Genomic DNA, 20293 nt, shown 5'->3' with positions numbered 1-20293 from the left:
ATATTCAGCCGTCAAGAGAATCGTGAACAGAGAGTGGAAGACAAGCTGGAAAATAGGAAGTGCATTCAAAATTAAACAGCAATCCAGAACTGTTTGACTCCTCACTTTAGAATGAACGTAGGTTCTCGAGCGATAGCAGTCCACAGTAATCATAGAATCTTACAACACAGCAAGAGGCCATTCGGCCCATCGTGCCTGTTGAAAGAGTGCTCCAATTAGTCCCGCTCTTTCCCCAGAGCCCTGCAAATTATTCCTTTTCAAGTATTTATCCAATTCCCTTTTGAAAGTTACTATTGAATCTGTTTCCACTGCACTTTCAGGCAGCGCGTTCCAGATCACAACAACTCACTGCATCTATAGAATTCTCCTCATCTCCCCTCTGGTTCTTTAGCCAATTACCATAAATCTGAGCCCTCTGGTGACCAACCTTCCTGCCAATGGAAACAGTTTCCTTATTTACTCTATCAAAACCCTTCATAATTTTAAACACCTCTGTCAAATCTCCCCTTAGAGTGTCAGCTGTGGCTCAGTGGGCAGCACCCTCGCTTCTCAGTCAGAAGGTCGTGGGTTCAAGTCCCACCCCAGGGACTTGAGCGCATAAAGCTAGGCTGACACTCCCAGTGCAGTGCTGAGGGAGTGCCGCATTGTCGGAGGTGCCGTCTTTCGGATGAGACGTTAAACCGAGGCCTGGTCTGTCCTCTCAGGTGGGCGTAAAAGATCCCATTTAGAAGAAGAGCAGGGGGAGTTCTCCCCGGTGTCCTGGGGCCAATATTAATCGCTCAATCAACATAACAAAAACAGATTATCGGGTCATTATCACATTGCTGTTTGTGGGAGCTTGCTGTGCGCAAATTGGCTGCCGCTTTTCCTACATTACAACAGTGACTCCACATCAAAAGTTCTTCATTGGCTGTAAAGCGCTTTGAGATGTCCGGTGGTTGTGAAAGGCGCTATATAAATGCAAGTCTTTCTTAACTGTCTCTGCTCTGCCTCTCTAGTCTCTCCAAGTAATTGAAGTCCCTCATCCCTGGTACCATTCTAGTAAATCTCCTCTGCTCCATCTCTAAGATTCTGTGAATAGCACGCTGGGAGATCATTTTGGTTTATCTTACAATAGAATGTAGCAGGGACTTGAGCAGATAATCCAGGCTGACTGTGCAGCCCAGTACTGAGGGAGCACTGTACTGTCGGAGGGGCAGTACTGAGGGAGCACTGCACTGTCGGAGGGGCAGTACTGAGGGAGCGCCGCACTGTCGGAGAGGCAGTACTGAGGGAGCGCTGCACTGTCGGAGGGGCAGTACTGAGGGAGCGCTGCACTGTCGGAGGGGCAGTACTGAGGGAGCGCTGCACTGTCGGAGGGGCAGTACTGAGGGAGCGCCACACTGTCGGAGAGGCAGTACTGAGGGAGCGCTGCACTGTCGGAGGTGCCGTCTTTCGGATGAGAGTTCAGCCCAGTGTCCTGGCCAATAATTATCCTGCAACCAACACCACCAAAACCAGATTAGCTGATCATTATCTCATTGCTGTTTGTGGGACCTTGCTGTGCACAAATTGGCTGCTGCGTTTCATAAGAACATATGAAATAGGAGCAGGAGTAGGCCATACGGCCTCTCGAGCCTGCTCCACCATTCAATAAGATCATGGCTGATCAGCGACCTCAACTCCACTTTCCCACCTGATCCCCATATCCCTTGATTCCCCTAGAGTCCAAAAATCTATCTGTCTCAACCTTGAATATACTCAACGACTGAGCATTCACAGCCCTCTGGGGTAGAGAATTCCAAAGATTCACAACCCTCTGAGTGAAGAAATTTCTTCTCATCTCAGTCTTAAAAGACCGACCTCTTATCCTGAGACTGTGTCTCCTAGTTCTAGACTCTCGAGCCAGGGGAAACAACCTCTCAGCATCTACCCTGTCAATCCCCCTCAGAATCTTACGTGTTTCAATGAGATCACCTCTCGTTCTTCCAAACTTCAGAGAGTATAGGCCTAGTCTACTCAATCTTTCCTCATAGGACAACTCTCTCATCCCAGGAATCAATCTAGTGAACCTTTGTTGCACCGCCTCCAAGGCAAATATATCCTTCCTCAGATAGAGAGCCCAAAACTGTGAACAATACTCCAGGTGTGGCCTCACCAAGGCTCTGTACAATTGTAGACTTCCTTACCCTTGTCCTCCAACCCCCTTGCAATAAAGGCCAACATACCATTTGCCTTCCTAATTGCTTGCTGTACCTGCATGTTAACTTTCTGTGTTTCGTGTACAAGGACACCCAGGTCCCTCTGAACACCAACTTTTAATAGTTTCTCACTATTTAAAAAATATTCTGTTTTTCTATTCTTCCTACCAAAGTGAATAACCTCACATTTCCCACATTATATTCCATCTGCCACCTTATTGCCCACTCACTTAACCTGTCTATATCCCTTCATAGACTCCTTGTGTCCTCCTTTAAGCTTACTTTCCCTCCTAGCTTTGTATTGTCAGCAAACATTACACTCGGTCCCTTCATCTAAGTCATTAATATAGATTGTGAATAGCTGAGGCCCAAGCACCAATCCTTGCGGCACCCCACTAGTTACAGCCTGCCAACCTGAAAATTACCTGTTTACCCCTGCTCTCTGTTTTCTGTCCATTAACCAATCCTTTAGCCATGCTAATATATTACCCCCAACCCCATGAGCCCTTATCTTGTGTATCAACCTTTTATGTGATACCTTATCGAATGCCTTTTGAAAATCCAAATATACTACATCCACTGGTTCCCCTTTATCTACCCTACTAGTTACATCCTCAAAAAACTCTAATAAATTTGTGAAACACAATTTCCCTTTCATTAAACCATGTTGACTCTGCCTAATCATATTTGTGATTTTTGAAGTGCCCTGTTACCACTTCCTTAATAATGGATTCCAGCATTTGCCCGACGACTGATATCAGGCTAACTGGCCTGTAGTTCCCTGTTTTCTCTCTCCCTCCTTGGATGCATCACACTCAGTCCCCTTCCTACAGTGCAACAGTGACTACACTTCAAAAGTACTTCATTGGCTGTGAAGTGCTTTGGGACGTCGTGTGGTGGTGAAAGGCGCTGGAGAAACACAAGGGACATGAATCAGTCATTCATGAAAGAAAGACTTATGACATAATACTGAGCGGCCTGCGGGTGGCGCTGTCCAGGGAGAGTATAAATACTCGGGCACGAGCCCAGCTTGCACAGGACATTCTTAACAGGAACTAGTGAAGGACACAACTAGACCTCCATGTTGAAAAACAGTTGATTAAAGCTTTGTTTAACGCTTAGACCAAGTGCCTAGTAGTTTTCTTATGTCAGCACATCCTTTCATTTCTCCTTTCTTTGAAACAGCCGTCCCACAGTAAGATATCCTGCTTGATATTTCTGGAAGTGGGCTGATAGAGGTGAACGATCTGTTTGACGGATGCATTTGCAGCATTATCCCCTCCGCTGTCTCAAGAAACGAATAGAGGCCCATCTGGAATTCCTAATCTATAGCATATCGCATCTGGGCGCACAGACTCAGGACCAGAGGGCCACGTGCAACGCGTGGAGTGACCTTTCCTCACTAGCAACTGATTGACAAGTAGCGCTGTCGGCAGTTTTCCCCGATCAATCTTTCATTCGAACAGAGCTGGGATTCTTAGTTATGACGCTGCAGTGGGCACATAAATCATGCTATTAATATATTTTAAAAAAGGGGGAAAAAATCTTTACTCTTAAAAAATTCATTATTGAATTTTTCTTGGCCCAAGTAGGTAGTCGTTGTTAAGACTCTCCCGTAGCAGTTGCGAAATCTTGAATCTTGCAATCAGGACGCCTTTTTAAAGGGGAAGTCTCATCTCTCGGACCCCTGTTTCTTTAAAGGGGAGGAACATTTAGCCAAATTGTTAATTAGTTGGGGGTGAATTTCACGGGCGGTTTTGCGGGCGGGGGGTGTGGGGTGGGCATTTCTCCCACTCGTCTGTCAAGAATACAACAACATCAATAACAACAATGTAGCATCTGTAACGTAGTAAAAAATATCCCACGGTGTTTCACAGGAGCGTTATCAGACAAGATTTGACACCAGGCGACATAAGGAGATATTAGGGACAGGTGATGAAAAGCTTGGTCAAAGAGGTAGGTTTTAAGGAGCGTCTTAAAGGAGGAGAGCAAGGCGGAGAGGTTTAGGGAGGGAATCCCCGAGCTTAGGGCCCAGGCAGCTGAAGGCACTGCCGTCAATAGTGGAGCAAAGGAAATCGGGGATGCGCAAAAGGCCAGAATTGGAGCAACATAGAGATCTCGGAGGGTTGTGGGGCTGGAGGAGGTTACAGAGATCTCGGAGGGTTGTGGGGCTGGAGGAGGTTACAGAGATCTCGGAGGGTTGTGGGGCTGGAGGAGGTTACAGAGTTCTCGGGGGGGGTTGTGGGGCTGGAGGAGGTTACAGAGTTCTCGGGGGGGGTTGTGGGGCTGGAGGAGGTTACAGAGATCTCGGAATGGACTTCACTCAGGAAGGCTGCATTCGCAATGTCATTCCTTCAGTTGTGTTCGCTATTTGGTTTCCTTGGCTATGCTTATGTCCCCTTTGTATAAAACAAAGCATCTCTCCATCCTCATTCATAGAAACATAGACATAGAAACATAGAAGATAGGAGCAGGAGTAGGCCATTCAGCCCCTCGAGCCTGCTCCGCCATTTAATGAGATCATGGCTGATCATCCAAATTCAGTACCCTGTCCCTGCTTTCTCCCCATACCCCTTGATCCCTTTAGCCTTAAGAAATATATCCTTCCTGCATCTAGTCTGTCTAGTCCTGTTAGAATTTTATAAGTTTCAATGAGATCCCCTCTCATTCTTCTAAACTCCAGCAAATATAAGCCTAATCGACCCAATCTCTCTTCATACGTCATTCCTGCCATCCCAGGTATCAGTCTGGTGAATCTTCGCTGCACTCCCTCCATGGCAAGAACACCCTTCCTCATTTAGCCTCAGTAGATCTTTCTGAATTTTATCTCTTGTTTTTTCTGACCGCACTACCAGCCCGGAGATTCCGCGGGACTCCTCCCATTCTCCCGCCATGGCATTGGAGGAAGGTCAGCAAAAACCACCAGAGAAAGAGCATGAAGGGCTGAAAATGGCCGTTAGCGCAGCCCTCTGAGGAATCTGCTTGGTCTATTGGGGTTACCGTGGGAGATGAGCAACAACAACTTGTATTTATATAGCGCCTGTAACGTAGTAAAACGTTCCAAGGTGCTTCACAGAAGCATAACCAAGCCATATAAGGAGATATGAGGACAGGTGACCAAAAGCTTGGTCAATGAGGTAGGTTTTAAGGAGCGTCTTCATGGAGGAGAGAGAGAGGTGAAGAGGCTGGAGAGGTTTAGGGAAGGAATTCCAGAGCTCAGGGCCCAGGCAGCTGAAGGCACGCCAATAGTGGAACGATTAAAATCGGGCATGCGCCAGAGGCCAGAAGTTCGCAGAGACCTCGTTGGGGGTGCGCAAGAGACCTTTGCAGAATCTCCGGGCCATGGTATCCATTTCACGCGGTCCTCATTGTTATTTGTAAATGTCACCAATGGTAACGACCTCAAGACTGACTATTGGGTTTGTCAGATTTCAGAAAGGGCCATTTTATAATCTCTCTTTACCTCCTCTTATTGAGTCAGCTCATTGTCTGATTTACAATAGCATTCTTTATCGCATGACCTTTCACTTAAGCTATAACGCTCATGTGAGGGACCTTACTGAATGCTTTTTAAAAGTCAAGATAGACTGTTCACCACATTACCTTTGATAAACCTGTGTTGGCTTGGAATTTTTTCCTCTACCCCGTTATACTTGCTGCAATTCTTTCTCTTCTAACAAACTCCTATATTTTTCCATCTCTAACTTTCAGTCCAGTGGGGTAGAATTTCCGGGACTTCATTTCTGTTTTTTAACAAAAGGTCAGAAAATGTTATCGCAGTCTCATAGAATCATAGAAAGATGCAGCTCAGAAGGAGGTCATTCGGCCCATTGTGCCTGTGCCGGCTCTTTGAAAGAGCTCTCCAACTAGTCCCACTCCCCCAGCTCTTTCCCCAGAGCCCTGCAACATTTTTCCCCTTCCCCCCGCGCCCCCCCCCCAACCCCTGTGTTCAATCAGCTGTGAACACTTGCAAATTCCCGTAGGCCTACGTTCCTCACATATTCCTAGATGTGTCCTGTTCTTGATTCCTTACTGAACGCATTCCCTGGTAAAACAGGGGTCCTGATTTCAGAGAGTAGCGATGCCTGCCCCCGGTATATTGTAGGTAAGGCCGCTGGCTTTTCGTTTCCAGTGATGAAAAGATTGGTGGCAACAAATCCTGGGAGCTGCTCCTGGCTGAAGCTCCCGGCGGGAAACCACGCCTGCGCGGGTGAGCGGGATTTCTGCCGCACTCCTGGAGCAGTGACGCCGGCGGAGCGGGACCCAGGAATTTCCAGACCGTTGAGTTGCAAAGGTGATCCTCAGAACACCAGTGGGGGGAGGGGGGGCGGGGGGGATGTGTCGCAGAATGGGCGGTATCGCAGTGGGTCACCCAGGAGACACGCTGCCCAACATTCAGCTACATTGCCTTGGGCCGGGGCCTGGAGCAGGAGGCCCGATGTGATACCGCCCGCTGCCGCCCAATTTCCCAGCCCTCATGTTGACTTTAAACGGAATAAAAGGGAGGGGGGAGTGATTCCTAATCCCTTCCCAGTTTATTTTCTAAATAAACTGGGGGAGTGCTGCACTGTCAGAGGTGCCGTCTTTCGGATGAGACGTTAAACTGAGGCCCCGTCTGCTCTCTCAGGTGGATGTAAAAGATCCCACAGCCTCTATTTCGAAGAAGAGCAGGGGAGTTCTCCCCGGTGTCCTGGGGCCAATATTTATCCCTCAATTAACATCACTAAAACAGATGATCTGGTCATTATCACGTTGCTGTTTGTGGGAGCTTGCTGTGTGCAAATTAGCTGCCACGTTTCCCACATCACAACAGTGACTACACTTCAAAAAGTACTTCATTGACTGTAAAGCGCTTTAAGACGTCCTGAGGTTGTGAAAGGCGCTATAGAAATGCAAGTTCTTTTGCAATTGAGAGAAAAGGGAATAGAAAGATAGGCTGAAAGTCTGAGATGGGATAGATGGAATGGGTGGAGACTGGCGCGGCGTATAATCACCAGCACAGACTAGATGGGCCGAATGGCCTGCTTCTGTGCTTTAGACTCGGTGTAATTCTTTCTTTCTTTCTTCCGTAGATATGATTTTTACCCTGTAATTATTATTTTATATCCCAGAGTCTCCTCCTGATGCGCTGCGACCTGCAACTCCCATCTTCTCCGGCCTGGGTCCCATCACGGACAACGGAGACTCAGGCAAGTTCTGCCGGCTCTGCAGCGCCTGGTTCAACAACCCGATGATGGCCCAGCAGCACTACGAAGGCAAGAAGCACAAGAAGAACGCAGCCCGAGCCAAGCTCCTGGAACAGTTAGGGGAGACACTGGATTCAGAAGCCCTCAGAGGTACGTGTGGCGGGCTCCTCTTTTAAGAGTTTCTTTTTTGGCACAGCTCCCAGATTCTCTGAAGCAACTTCAATATTTTACGAGGCAGCGCTTGTCTTTCTCTCTCGCTTGCTCTCTCTCTCACTTCGTCAAATATTAATACGGTCGCTCTTTGAACTCACTCCCTTGCTTTCCTTCCTTTGAGGCTCATGGCAGGGCTTCTGCTCCAAGCTCAAAATCGAGCACGGTTACACGTTCTAGGGTTGCGCTCCAAATAATCTGTCAGCAATCGGTGACACCATCAGTGAGTAAATACTCTCTCAATCTGCGCAATCTCAATGCCCAAAGAGAAGGCTCCAAATTTCAACGGGTTCAAAGGGTCTCGGAGCCCCTCCGCGGTTACGGCGCTGAGCTGTAGATATCAGGGAGGTCCCGAGGTTCAATCCCAAATCTGAGGTAGTTGGTGTGAAGACGGTATGATTGGCCTCAGTTCCCTTATATTAAGGAAGGGGGGGGAAGTACTAAGTGGGTTTGGTGCTCCTGATCACTATTCAATGGCCTTGCCTGGAGAGTGCATGAGCAAGGATCTGGCTTGACTGTGAGGCTCTCCACGGCTGAATAGCCTGCCAACACACAGGGCTCGATTTTCAGTGTGCCGTGGAGTCGGGTTTGGAGGCATGCGGGGGGTTAAATTCCCGAAATTGGGGGTCCCGACCCCATCCCGCCCCCAACCCACCTCCATGTCAATTTCAAAGGAGGAGGGTACCCACCCCACACTGGGACCCGAGGCGGGCAGGGATTAGTGCCAATTAACTGCATGTTAACAGATAGTTAACAGGCAGTTTTTAGCCTAATCCCTATTTTTAAGCTTGAACTGTGGGAATCCCGACGGCTCCAAACCACGCCAAGTTGGAGGAGTCGAGCCACCGGGTTGAAGGGCTTGGAGGGGTCGAGATGTCGGTGTTCAGGTTAGCAATCTTGTTGTACGAGGCCCCTTGGGTCGGAGCGATCATAATACGATAGAATTCTTCATTAAGATGGAGAATAAAGTAGTTGACTCAGAGACTAGGGTCCTGAGGCGCGAGTTGGGTAGGATTGATTGGAGAATGTCACTCAAAGGGTTGACGGTAGATAGACAATGGCAAACATACAAAGACTGCATGGATGAACTGCAGAATTTGTTCATCCCAGTTTGGCATAAAAATAAAACAAAAAAGGTGACTCAACCGTGGCTAACAAGGGAAATTAGGGATAGCATAAGATCCAAGGAGAGGACATACAAATTGGCCAGAAAAAGCAGTAAACCTGAGGATTGGGAGCAGTTTAGGATTCAACAAAGGAGGACAAAGGGATTAATTAAGAAGGGGAAAATAGCATATGAGAGTAAGCTTGCAGGGACATAAAAACTGACTGTAAAAGCTTTTATAGATATGTGAAGAGAAAAAGATTGATGAAGTCAAGCGTAGGTCCCTTGCAATCAGAATCAGGGGAATTTATAATGGGGAACAAAGAAATGGCAGACCAATTAAATACATATTTTGGTTCTGTCTTCACAAAGGAGGACACAAATAACCTCCCTGAGATGTCGGGGAACATAGGGTCTGATGAAAGGGAGGAACTGAAAGAAATCAGTATTTGTAGGGAAATGGTGTTAGGGAAATTGACGGGATTGAAGGCCGATAAATCCCCAGGGCCTGATAATCTACATCCTAGGGTACTTAAGGAAGTGGCCCTAGAAATAGTAGATGCATTGCTGATCATCTTCCAACATTTGATGGAATCTGGAACAGTACCCATGGATTGGAGGGTAGCTAATGTTACCCCACTATTCAAAAAAGGTGGTAGAGAGAAAATGGGGAATTACAGACCGGTAAGCCTGACATCGGTAGTGGGGAAAATGCTAGAGTCCATTATAAAAGATGTAATAGCAGAGCACTTGGAAAACAGTGACAGGATCGGACAAAGTCAACATGGATTTACAAAAGGTAAATTGTGCTTGACTAATCTACTGGAATGTTTTGAGGATGTAACTGGTAAAATAGATAAGGGAGAACCAGTGGATGTGGTGTATTTGGACTTTCAGAAGGCTTTCAATAAGGTCCCGCATAAGAGATTAGAGTGTAAAGTTAAGACACATGGGATTGGGGGCAAGGTATTGACTTGGATAGAGAACTGGTTGGCAGACAGAAAGCAAAGAGTTGGAATAAACGTGTCTTTTTCCGAGTGGCAGGCAGTGACTAGTGGGGTACCGCAGGGATCGGTCCTTGGACCCCAGCTATTCACAGTATATATTAATGATCTAGACAAGGGAACTAGATGTAATATCTCCAAGTTTGCAGACGACACAAAGCTGGGTGGTCGTGTGTGCTGTGAGGAGGATGCCGAGAAATTCCAGGATGATTTGGACAGGTTGGGTGATTGGGCAGAAACATGGCAGATGCAATATAACGTGGATAAATGCGAGGTTATCCACTTTGGTGGCAAAAACAGGAAGGCAGATTATTATCTGAATGGCAATAGAATGGGAGAAGGGGAAGTGCAACGCGACCTGGGTGTCCTTGTGCACCAGTCGCTGAAGGTAAGCATGCAGGTGCAGCAGGCGGTTAAGAAGGCAAATGGTATGTTGGCCTTCGTAGCGAGAGGGTTTGAGTACAGGAACAAGGATGTCTTGCTGCAGTTGTACAGGGCCTTGGTGAGACCACATCTTGAGTATTGTGTGCAGTTTTGGTCGCCTTATCTGAGGAAGGATGTTCTTGCCATGGAAGGAGCTCAGCGAAGATTCACCAGGCTGATACCTGGGATGGCAGGAATGACGTATGAGGAGAGATTGAGTCGATTGGGCTTATACTCGCTGGAGTTTAGAAGAATGAGAGGGGATCTCATTGAAACTTATAAAATTCTGACAGGACTGGACAGACTAGATGCAGGAAGGATGTTCCCGATGGTCGGGGAGTCCAGAACCAGGGGTCACAGTCTAAGGATAAGGGGTAAGCCATTTAGGACAGAGATGAGGAGGAATTTCTTCACCCAGAGAGTGGTGAACCTGTGGAATTTGCTAAGTCTGTGTGCTTTAATGAGAATTATTACACAGACCACAAGAGTAAATTTTAACAGGTCTTTACTAGTCGAAGGTCAGGGCGGAACTGCCCAATAAATCCTTACACAGCACTTATATACCGGTGTGGTCACCACTGGTATTACAGTATACAGCAGCCAAGATAAAGTAGTGCAACTCTTAAAATAGTCCTCTTAAAGGTGGAACGGTTACATACACCACAATCCTCCCTTTTTAGCTTAACAGTATATATTCCCCATTAACATAACATAATAACATATATACACAACTTCATGTACAACAGTTCACAGATTCAGTCTCTCTGGAGGCTTCCTGACTCGGTCCGGATAACGCCTCGGTGGTGTAGTAGTTTTCGGTGGTGTAGTAGGTTCTGTTGGCAAGGTCGATTCGGCTTGAATGCCAGTGTCGGGTTCATCTGATTCCAGTATCACCGGATCGGAGGTAGATACTATGGGTATCTCTGCTTCATCATTAGGCGTATAGAGTTGTGGAGTAGGTTGTCCCTTTTCGGATGACTCTATGATCTGGTCAACATGGCGCCTTATTATGCTTTCACCAATGTTCACGGTATACATCAGCGGTCCTAGTCGTGTGCAAATAGTTCCAGGCTGCCATTTCTCGGTACGGTAGTCCCGGGCCAAAACTTGTTGACCTATCTGGAAGGTTCTAGTTGGCCTTTCATTCATGCCTTGAAATTGCCGGTTCTCTACGTCCCTTCTGATGTTTGGCTTGATCAAATCCAGCCGGCATCTTAGTCTTCTATTGAAAAACATCATGGCGGGAGTTTGGTTTGTAACCGCATGTGTTGCATTCCTGTACGCCAACAAGAAGTTATCTACCTTATGTTGTAGATTTATGTCTTCATTACTCATGGCCTTTATGGCCTTCTTGAAGGTCTGGACAAACCTTTCAGCTAATCCATTGGTGGCGGGATGGTATGGGGCGGACGTGTAGTGCTTAACCCCATTGTTTTTTAAGAACTTCCTAAATTCTTCGGACACAAATTGCGGTCCATTATCAGAACAGATCTGTTCCGGCAGCCCATTCCTGGCAAATATGGTCCTTAATACTGTGATGGTTTTTTCCGTGGTGGTGGAGGACATCTTTATTACCTCCGGCCACTTGGAGTGTGCATTCACCGCGATTAAGAACATTGAGTCCATAAATGGACCAGCAAAGTCGATATGTACCCTTTGCCATGGAGATGAAGGCCACTCCCATGGATGTAGAGGGGCTTGTGGTGGGGCGTTTTGGACCTTCTGGCATCCTAGACAGCTCTTGGTCATTTCTTCGATGTCTCCATCGATACCTGGCCACCACACAAACGCTCTGGCTAGGTTCTTCATTTTTACTCCACCCAGATGCCCCTCGTGAAGCTCCTTTAGCACTTTATGCTGGAGTTTGGGTGGAATCACCACTCTGGATCCACACATCAAGGTTCCTCGGCACACTGACAGCTGCTCTCTTCTTTGCGAGAATGCTGGCAACAGTGGTTCGCCATATGCTGGCCATCCCTTCACCGTTAAATTGTAGACTCGTGAGAGAGTTGGGTCATTTCTCGTTTCCTTTTCGATGGTAGAATTTGTTACTGGTAGACATTCCACTATGGTTGAGTGGAACATCTCCACTGGGTCCACTGTAGGCGCCTCTTCTACCGTTGGCAACGGTAGGCGCGATAAACCGTCAGCATTCCCATGCTGTTTTGACCCTTTGTATTCTATGTCATATTGGTGTGCCCCTAGGAAAAGGGACCACCTCTGTAGCCTTTGCGCTGTCATAATGGAAACGCCCTTTTTAGGGTTGAATATGGATACCAATGGCTGGTGGTCTGTCAGCAGTGTAAACTTCTGGCCCTGCAGGTAATGATTAAACTTCTTTACTCCCCACACCAGGCTGAGAGCCTCCCTATCTATCTGAGCATAGTTGCGCTCAGCGGAGGTCAATGATCTGGATGCAAATGCGACTGGCCTTTCCGAGCCATTTGGCAACTTGTGTGAGAGTACTGCTCCAATACCATAAGGAGAAGCATCACAAGCTAAACGAATAGGTAGCATTGGGTTGAAGTGAGCCAACACTTCCTCTGAGGTGATCAATGCCTTGCTTTTGCGAAAGGCCTTCTTACAGTCCTCGCTCCACTTCCATGGTACTTCTTTCTGCAAAAGAGCATTCAGCGGGTGCAGCACTGTGGATAGATTTGGCAGAAACTTATGGTAATAGTTAATCAACCCTAGGAACGACCTCAACTGGGATACATTTTCCGGAGCGGGAGCCTTCACAACAGCTTCGATCTTGTCAGGTGACTTGTGCAGCCCCTCCTGGTCAATGACATGACCACAGTACGAGATCCATTTCTGAAAGAACTCACATTTCTGGCGATTAACTCGAAGGCCATATTCCTTCAACCTGGTGAGCACCAGTTTCAAATTTGCAAGGTGTTCCTCATCGTCATCTCCTGTAATCAGGATATCGTCCAAGTAACATTGAGTGCTTGGAATTCCCTGTAATACCTGCTCCATGGCCCTCTGCCAAATTGCTGGAGCCGAAGCCACTCCAAAAACCAGTCTATTATATCGATACAAGCCTCTGTGCGTGTTGATTGTGAGATACTGGCGCGACTCTTCCTCAACTTCCATCTGTAAGTACGCTTGCGCCAGGTCTATCTTGGTGAAGTGTTTCCCGCCAGACAATGAAGCAAAGATATCCTCAATCCACGGAAGCGGATATTGCACCGTGTGAAGCACCGGATTAACTGTGATCTTGAAGTCTCCACAGATGCGGACCTTCCCCGGTTCCCCTGGCTTGTTACTCGATGAACGCTTCATGACGGGAACAATGGGCGTGGCCCACTCACTCCAGTCCACCTTAGACAGTACTCCTGAACGTTCAAGCCCTTCCAGCTCAGCCTCCACAGCAGGTCGTATCGCATAAGGTACCGGTCTGGCTTTGAAAAATTTTGGGTTTGCATGTTCTGCAATCTTGATTTTTGCCTTAATTCCTCTCAGTGTTCCCAGTCCCTGTTGGAACACCTCTTTAGCCTCATCCAATATTCTGGACAATCGTTCAGGTTTGACATCTTTTTTTCCGGAATCTACCGTTATTGCTTTTAGGGAGTGCCAGTCCATATTTATTTTCCTGATCCACTCCCGTCCCAGAAGTGGTGGACCTCCCTCAGGTAGTACATATATGTCCATTCCTTGGTGTTCTTTGCCCTTGTGTACCACCTTGACTTTTATCTTTCCGATGGGGTATACTTTTTGCCCCGTGTATGTCTGCAATACTATCTCCATATATCCCGTAGGGGAATATGTGTGAATAACTTTTTGCAATCTTGCTTATTCATGACCGTCAACGCCGATCCGGTGTCCAATTCCATCTTCACTTGGACTCCTGCTATCTGCAGTGTGACACAGATAGTTTGTCGGTCAGCTTCCTTACTCACATTGTGAATTCTCAGACTACCCAGTTCCTTGCTGTTGGAGTCTGAATCCGAATTCTGTTCATCCGAACTCTTCTCAGCCACCTTATGTACCTTTCTGCACTTTTCCTGCGGTGACTTTTTGTTGCTGGTCTTCTTTCCTGACCGGCATACTTTAGCTATGTGACCAAGCTTGCCACATTTTCTACATTCCTGGTTTTTAAACCAGCATTGGTTCTGATCGTGTGTTGTCTTTCCACAACGATAACATTTCGTTGTACCCAAAGCCATTTGATCTACGCTGAGTACCGCTGCCTTCAGCTGCATTTCCGCAGTGCCTCTCGCTGCGGCTTCGTGCGATGCTGCAATAGTGACAGCCTTATCAAGTGTAAGATCATTCTCTTCAAGCAGCCGCTTTTGTGTTCCTTCTTTCGACAATCCACACACGAATTTGTCTCTCAGTGCCTCTGTCAGGCTTTCCCCAAACTGACAGTATTTTGCTAGCTTACGCAGTTCAATTAAATACTCCGCGTTGCTTTCCTCTTTCAGTTGCGTTCTCGCATAAAATTTAAATCCTTCCGCTAACATCAGCGGTGTGGGGTTCAAATGATTCTTCAGGACAGCAACAATATTAGCGAAAGTCTGATCCGCCGGTTTAGCTGGCGATAGAAGATGCTTCAATAGCCCGTATGCCTTCGCACCCATTGAGTTTAGTAAGGTTAGTGCTTTATCTTCATTTGATATTTTATTTGCCTTACAATATATCTCTATGCGTTCTACATACGTGGCCCAATCTTCAACATCGGGATCGAAATCGTTGATGTTACCACGCTTAGGCATCCTCGCAATCTTCTTGAGAAACAAAAATAAATTTTTCTTTAACTTTTTTTTTTCAAAATGGCGGTTTCCCGCGCTTGTCTTCTTCCCCGCCTCCGAAAATGGCGGCTTCCCGCGTTTGCCTTTCTCCCCCGCTGGCTGTAACGGCGATTGCCGTATTGCTGCGTTCGCCCTCCCCAGCGGTTTCCAAATCGTGCCTCCCAGCCCCTCTTGCAGTCCGGTCCTTTCCTCCGGCTGCGGCTGAGTTCTCCGCGGTTTTTAAAAAAATTTCTCCGCGCCTTACGCTGTCCCGGTCGCTGCGCCTCGCGGCCTCGGTAGCTGCCCGGCCTTTCTCACCGGTCGCGGTCGAGCTCTCTCTCGACGCTGTTGCGTCTCCCAACCCGCTTGCAGCCCGGTCTTTTACACCGGCTGCGTTTGTCGCGGTCGAGCTCTCTCTCGACGCTGTTGCATCTCCCAGCCCGCTCGCAGCCCGGTCTCAGCGCCTCTGGCCCCGACTTCTGTCCGGCTCTTTTCCCCGGCCGTGGTCGAGTTCTCCGCCCTTATATCCTTCGTTTTTCCCTCCCCTACTTCACAGCCAGCGTGGCCGACTTGCTGCTCGTCGCTGATCGGCTTACCCACCACCGTGATAGAAGGGATGATCACTGCCTGTTGCTGATGGAAGGCTTCGTGTCAGAATTCTTCCTGTGCTCTGCAGACCCGAGTCTTTTCTCAGCAGAATGATGAGGGCGGATGCCTCCTCTCGACGCCCGTTAAACTGCCTTGGATGTATCTCTGCCGCAGGGTAAGATCGTACTCGTCGCCACTGTTAAGTCTGTGTGTTATAATGAGAATTATTACACAGACCACAAGAGTAAATTTTAACAGGTCTTTACTAGTCGAAGGTCAGGGCGGAACTGCCCAATAAATCCTTACACAGCACTTATATACCGGTGTGGTCACCACTGGTATTACAGTATACAGCAGCCAAGATAAAGTAGTGCAACTCTTAAAATAGTTCTCTTAAAGGTGGAACGGTTACATACACCACAGAATTCTCTACCACAGAAGGCAGTAGAGGCCAATTCATTAAATATATTCAAGAAGGAGTTGGATATATTTCTTAAGGCTAAAGGGATCAAGGGATATGGGGAGAAGGCAGGGACAGGGTACTGAATTTGGATGATCAGCCATGATCGCATTGAATGGCGGAGGAGGCTCGAGGGGCCGAATGGCCTACTCCTGCTCCTATCTTCTATGTTTCTATGATGTGTGCATGAGTGCAAAGGTAAGTGTGTTTGGTGTGTCTAAAGTGATTAAATAAGTTTTACATACCTTTTCAGCCTTCCTTCCTTTTGGTTCGGGGAGTCCCTCATCTCACCGGCACAGAAAGCAGAATGGCTGCGATTTGTCAAAAGTGACAGCCTGCAGCTTTCTGTGCAGGAGAGATTTCTAACTGAGTCTGTGGAGAAGGACTCAGGTTAGAAGTAAGACTGTCAGTGTTTGACAGCTTCAAACAGCTGTGAAACGCTGATATTTCATCTGTCAAAACGTCTTGACAGATGAAATTTCAGTCTGTGACGTCACCTGTTGCCGGGTGGCCCTTAATTGGCCTGCTGAGCCCGCTGGGCGGGCTCAACAAGGTCAATCAAGTTAAAATCGCGTGGATTGGCCGCATCTCGATGGAGGCGGGACTACAACCCCGAAAGTTGTAGTCCCGCCTCCAACCTGACTTCTGAATGAAAATCCAGCCCACAATGTCTAGACTTGTGCTTGAAGAATGGCCACTTGGGTGAGTTATCAGAGGACCTCCAGTGCCTATGATACCAGACCCCGGAACAAGCCCCGATCTTCAGGAGAGGTAGGGAATACATTAGGGGGTTTAGAATTGGTTCCCAGAAGACAGCCTTACATTGTTAATGTACATGTTATTTCAAGGTTCGTCTTTTAAGAAGGTGAGAGGTGTAAGAAGAGTTATTGGGGGAGAAATTGGGTATAGCCCCATTTGGGGCGCTAGTTCTGGCGAAGCGCAAAGCCTAGCGCCAGTTGCGAATTAGCGCCACCTGGCGCGATATTGGGTCGTTGTGCCCCTGAGGGTGATTGCAGCGCTAAATCAGGCGCTGCACGAGGCTCCTAAGGCGCTAACCTGGGGGCGCAACCCAATTTAGCGGCGGCAGGGCGCAGCGCAGGTGCTTGCAATAATCACTTTCCCTGAGACACACTGGCGCCGGCCAGCTCTTAAAGGGGCAGGTCAATTGGCATCACCAGACACACTCACTGCCTTGTAGGCCTTCAAAGCGGTGGGAGCCTACCTGTGGCGCACCAGCCTAGCAAGAAATGGAAAGGGTGAGGCAGAGGGTGGAACGCCTCACTGATGGGGCATTAGAAGCTTTGGTTGGCGCAGTGGAATCAAGGCCAAGGAAGATGGTCGGAATGTGATTTATGCTTTGGACAGTCTCCCGGGTGTGAGAGCCAGTTATGTGTCAGTGTATTAGTTTTGCTTTCTGTTGCCATAGCTTTCTCATGTTTGAAGGAACCACATTTTGTGTAATGAAACACTTTCTTCATTTACAATGGCCATGCCTTCTATTTACATGCATCTTGCCCTTCACAGGCTTGGGGGTATCAGACCGGTGCCATTCCTGTTCTTGGAATGGCAGTGTGGTGATTATTCTTTATGTTTAGTAAGAAGTATTGTGATTGGTTGTTTGTTTCCTGCCTTGGGATATATGTTGTAATCTCATTGGTAGTTGATGTCATGTGATTTGTGGTGGCCATCTTAAATTCAGTTCTTTCCAGCCTTTAGTTGGGACTGGGTGTTGAAGATGTGCTACAGGATTTTTAAGTTAATAAAGCCTAGATTAGAAAGGCAAATCTATTCTTTATTTCAATTTATTAACTTTATGTCAGAATGGAGCGATATCTTCAACCAGAACGATTCAATGCTGACCCTAATTCTGCAGGAGTGGATGATAAATGGAAACACTGGTATTGTACATTTAAAAACTTTTTGGGCGTGTTGGATCAAGAGTCTCTAAATAAGCTGAATATGCTGATCAACTACATTGCTCCGGATGTGTATAAGTATATTTTGGACTGTAAAACTTACGAAGTGGCTATTTCTACATTGGAAAAGATTTTTGTTAAACCAAAGAATGAGGTATTTGCACGTCACCTTCTATCTGCCCGTAGGCAGCAGGTGGGAGAATCTTTGGATACTTATTTACAAGCACTTCGGTGCCTTAGTGTTAAGTGTAATTGTAAGGCCGTGACGGCTGAAGAATATAAGGAAGAATCGATACGGGATGCTTTTATTAATGGATTACTGTCTAGATCAATTCGTCAGCGGTTGTTAGAAAATAAGACTTTGGATCTTAAGAGTGCTTTTGAGCAAGCTTCTACATTGGATGTGGCTCAGAGAAGTTCGGATTCTTATGCTCTTTTTAATCGACCTGTGACTGTGGTTTCGGCAGTTCCGGATGAAAAGGAATTATGTGGACTTAATAGGAGTGGTTTACTAGATTCTGAAACAGTTCCTACTTCAGCGGCTGTTGCCTCTAGGATTCAGAAGTGTTATTTTTGTGGGAATGTCCGGCACCCTCGTCTGAAGTGTCCTGCTCGGGAGGCTGTGTGTAGTAAATGCGGCAAGAGAGGTCATTACGCACGTGTGTGTAAATCATCAGGTTCAATTACCTCCTCTGTGACTATTCAGCCTTTAGATAGGGCGTTTATTGCATCAATTTCTGCTGCATTTGCTCATGGCCTAAACAAAGCTATAGTTACAGCCCAAGTTAATGGGTTGGAAGTGAAGGCCCTTATAGATACGGGCAGTACTGAGAGTTTTATAAGTCTTCAGTTTGCAAAGGAGAAGCATTTGAAAATTTCGCCTGTTTCCTATCAGGTGTGTATGGCTCAGACGACTCTCACTTCACAAGTAGCTGGTTGTTGCCTTGTGAAATTGATTCTTCTAGGTAATACGTATACTGATATACGCCTATCTGTTTTGCCTAATCTCTGTGCGGATATTTTGATTGGTCATGATGTGCTTCAGTTACACGAGTCTCTCAATCTTTCATTTGGAGGGACTAAGCCACCTTTATCTATTTGTGGATTAACCTCTTTATCCGTTTCTCCATTATCACTTTTTTCCAATTTGATGCCGGATTGTAAGCCAATTGCTACCAAGTCAAGAAGGTATAGCAGTCAGGATAGAGAATTTATTAATTCTGAAGTTCAGCGTCTCTTATTGGAAGGAATCATTGAACCTAGTTGTTCACCTTGGCGGGCACAGGTAGTTGTCACGACTAACGAGAGACATAAGAAACGAATGGTGATAGACTATTCCCAAACTATTAATAGGTATACTCAATTAGATGCGTACCCTTTGCCTAAGATTGATGAGCTTATCAATAAAGTATCTCAGTATAAGGTTTTTAGCACTATTGACCTAAAGAGTGCTTATCATCAGATTCCTATTGTTAAGAAGGATCAACCATATACGGCCTTTGAGGCTGGTGGAAAGCTGTATCAGTTTTGCCGAATACCATTTGGTGTTACTAATGGTGTTGCTTGTTTTCAACGGGCAATGGCTGCTTTTATAAGTGATAACTCTCTCTCTGACACCTTTTCATACTTAGATGACATCACGGTGTGTGGCAAATCAAGGGTGGAGCATGATTCTAATTTAGAAAGATTCCTTCAAGCTGCGGAAAAAATTAGTTTAACTTTCAATAAAGAGAAGTGTACCTTTTCGACCACTGAGGTAAATCTACTTGGGTATATTATCTCGGGAAACAAGATTAAACCAGACCCAGAACGTCTGCGACCATTGATTGATTTACCCTGTCCTACTAATTCTAAGGCTTTGCAACGAGTTGTTGGACTGTTTTCTTACTATTCTAATTGGATTGCAAATTTTTCACAGAAGATCCGGCCTCTTATTCGGGTTACGACATATCCTCTATCATGGGAGGCCAGGACGTGTTTTGATAATTTTAAAAAGGATATCCTTGGAGCAGTTGTGCATTCTATTGATGAGCAGGTTCCTTTTGTGATTGAGACGGACGCTTCTGATTTTGCAATTCGGGCTACTCTGAACCAAAATGGAAGACCTGTGGCCTTTTTCTCACGTACCTTGAACAATAGTGAAAAAAGGCATTCTTCAATAGAGAAAGAGGCGTATGCAATAGCATTCCGTGAGAGGGGCCTAGAAGCTACTTCTGATCAGCCTCTGATGCGCAGCCTGAGAAGAGCCGCACGCGTAGAAGTTCAGGCCAGCAGGCATCTTCTCAGCCACCGACAGAGATGTCCTGCACCTTCTCTGAGGCTGCAGATCTGGCTGAAGCAGCTGGCACAGCTCAGTCACCACCTCCTTTCTAAATCGCAGCCTTCTGACACACTGCTCCTCCGGCATGTTTATGTAGGAAAACTGCTGTCGGAAAACCCTGCCAGCGTAAGGTCTGCTGTGGCGACATCTGTTGGCCCTCCTCCGTCT

The 20293-nt window shown here is 46.8% G+C and overlaps 1 protein-coding gene across 1 annotated transcript in view; it reads left to right on the top strand.

Moving 5' to 3' along the window:
* LOC147113318 (zinc finger matrin-type protein 4) overlaps positions 1 to 20293 on the top strand; it is a 470946-nt gene that overhangs the window by 148190 nt on the left and 302463 nt on the right. Inside the window, exon 4 of the mRNA XM_085994248.1 lies at positions 7292 to 7516. Coding sequence (XP_085850374.1) covers positions 7292 to 7516 — 225 coding nt within the window. The remainder of the gene's footprint in view (positions 1 to 7291; positions 7517 to 20293) is intronic.

This window comes from Somniosus microcephalus, chromosome 8 (assembly GCF_052327205.1).
Source record: "Somniosus microcephalus isolate GS21.2 chromosome 8, FLI_Smic_1.0, whole genome shotgun sequence".
NCBI classification, from domain to species: domain Eukaryota; kingdom Metazoa; phylum Chordata; class Chondrichthyes; order Squaliformes; family Somniosidae; genus Somniosus; species Somniosus microcephalus.
Note: the sequence above shows the minus strand (reverse complement) of the source record. Positions and strands in the feature narration are given on the sequence as shown.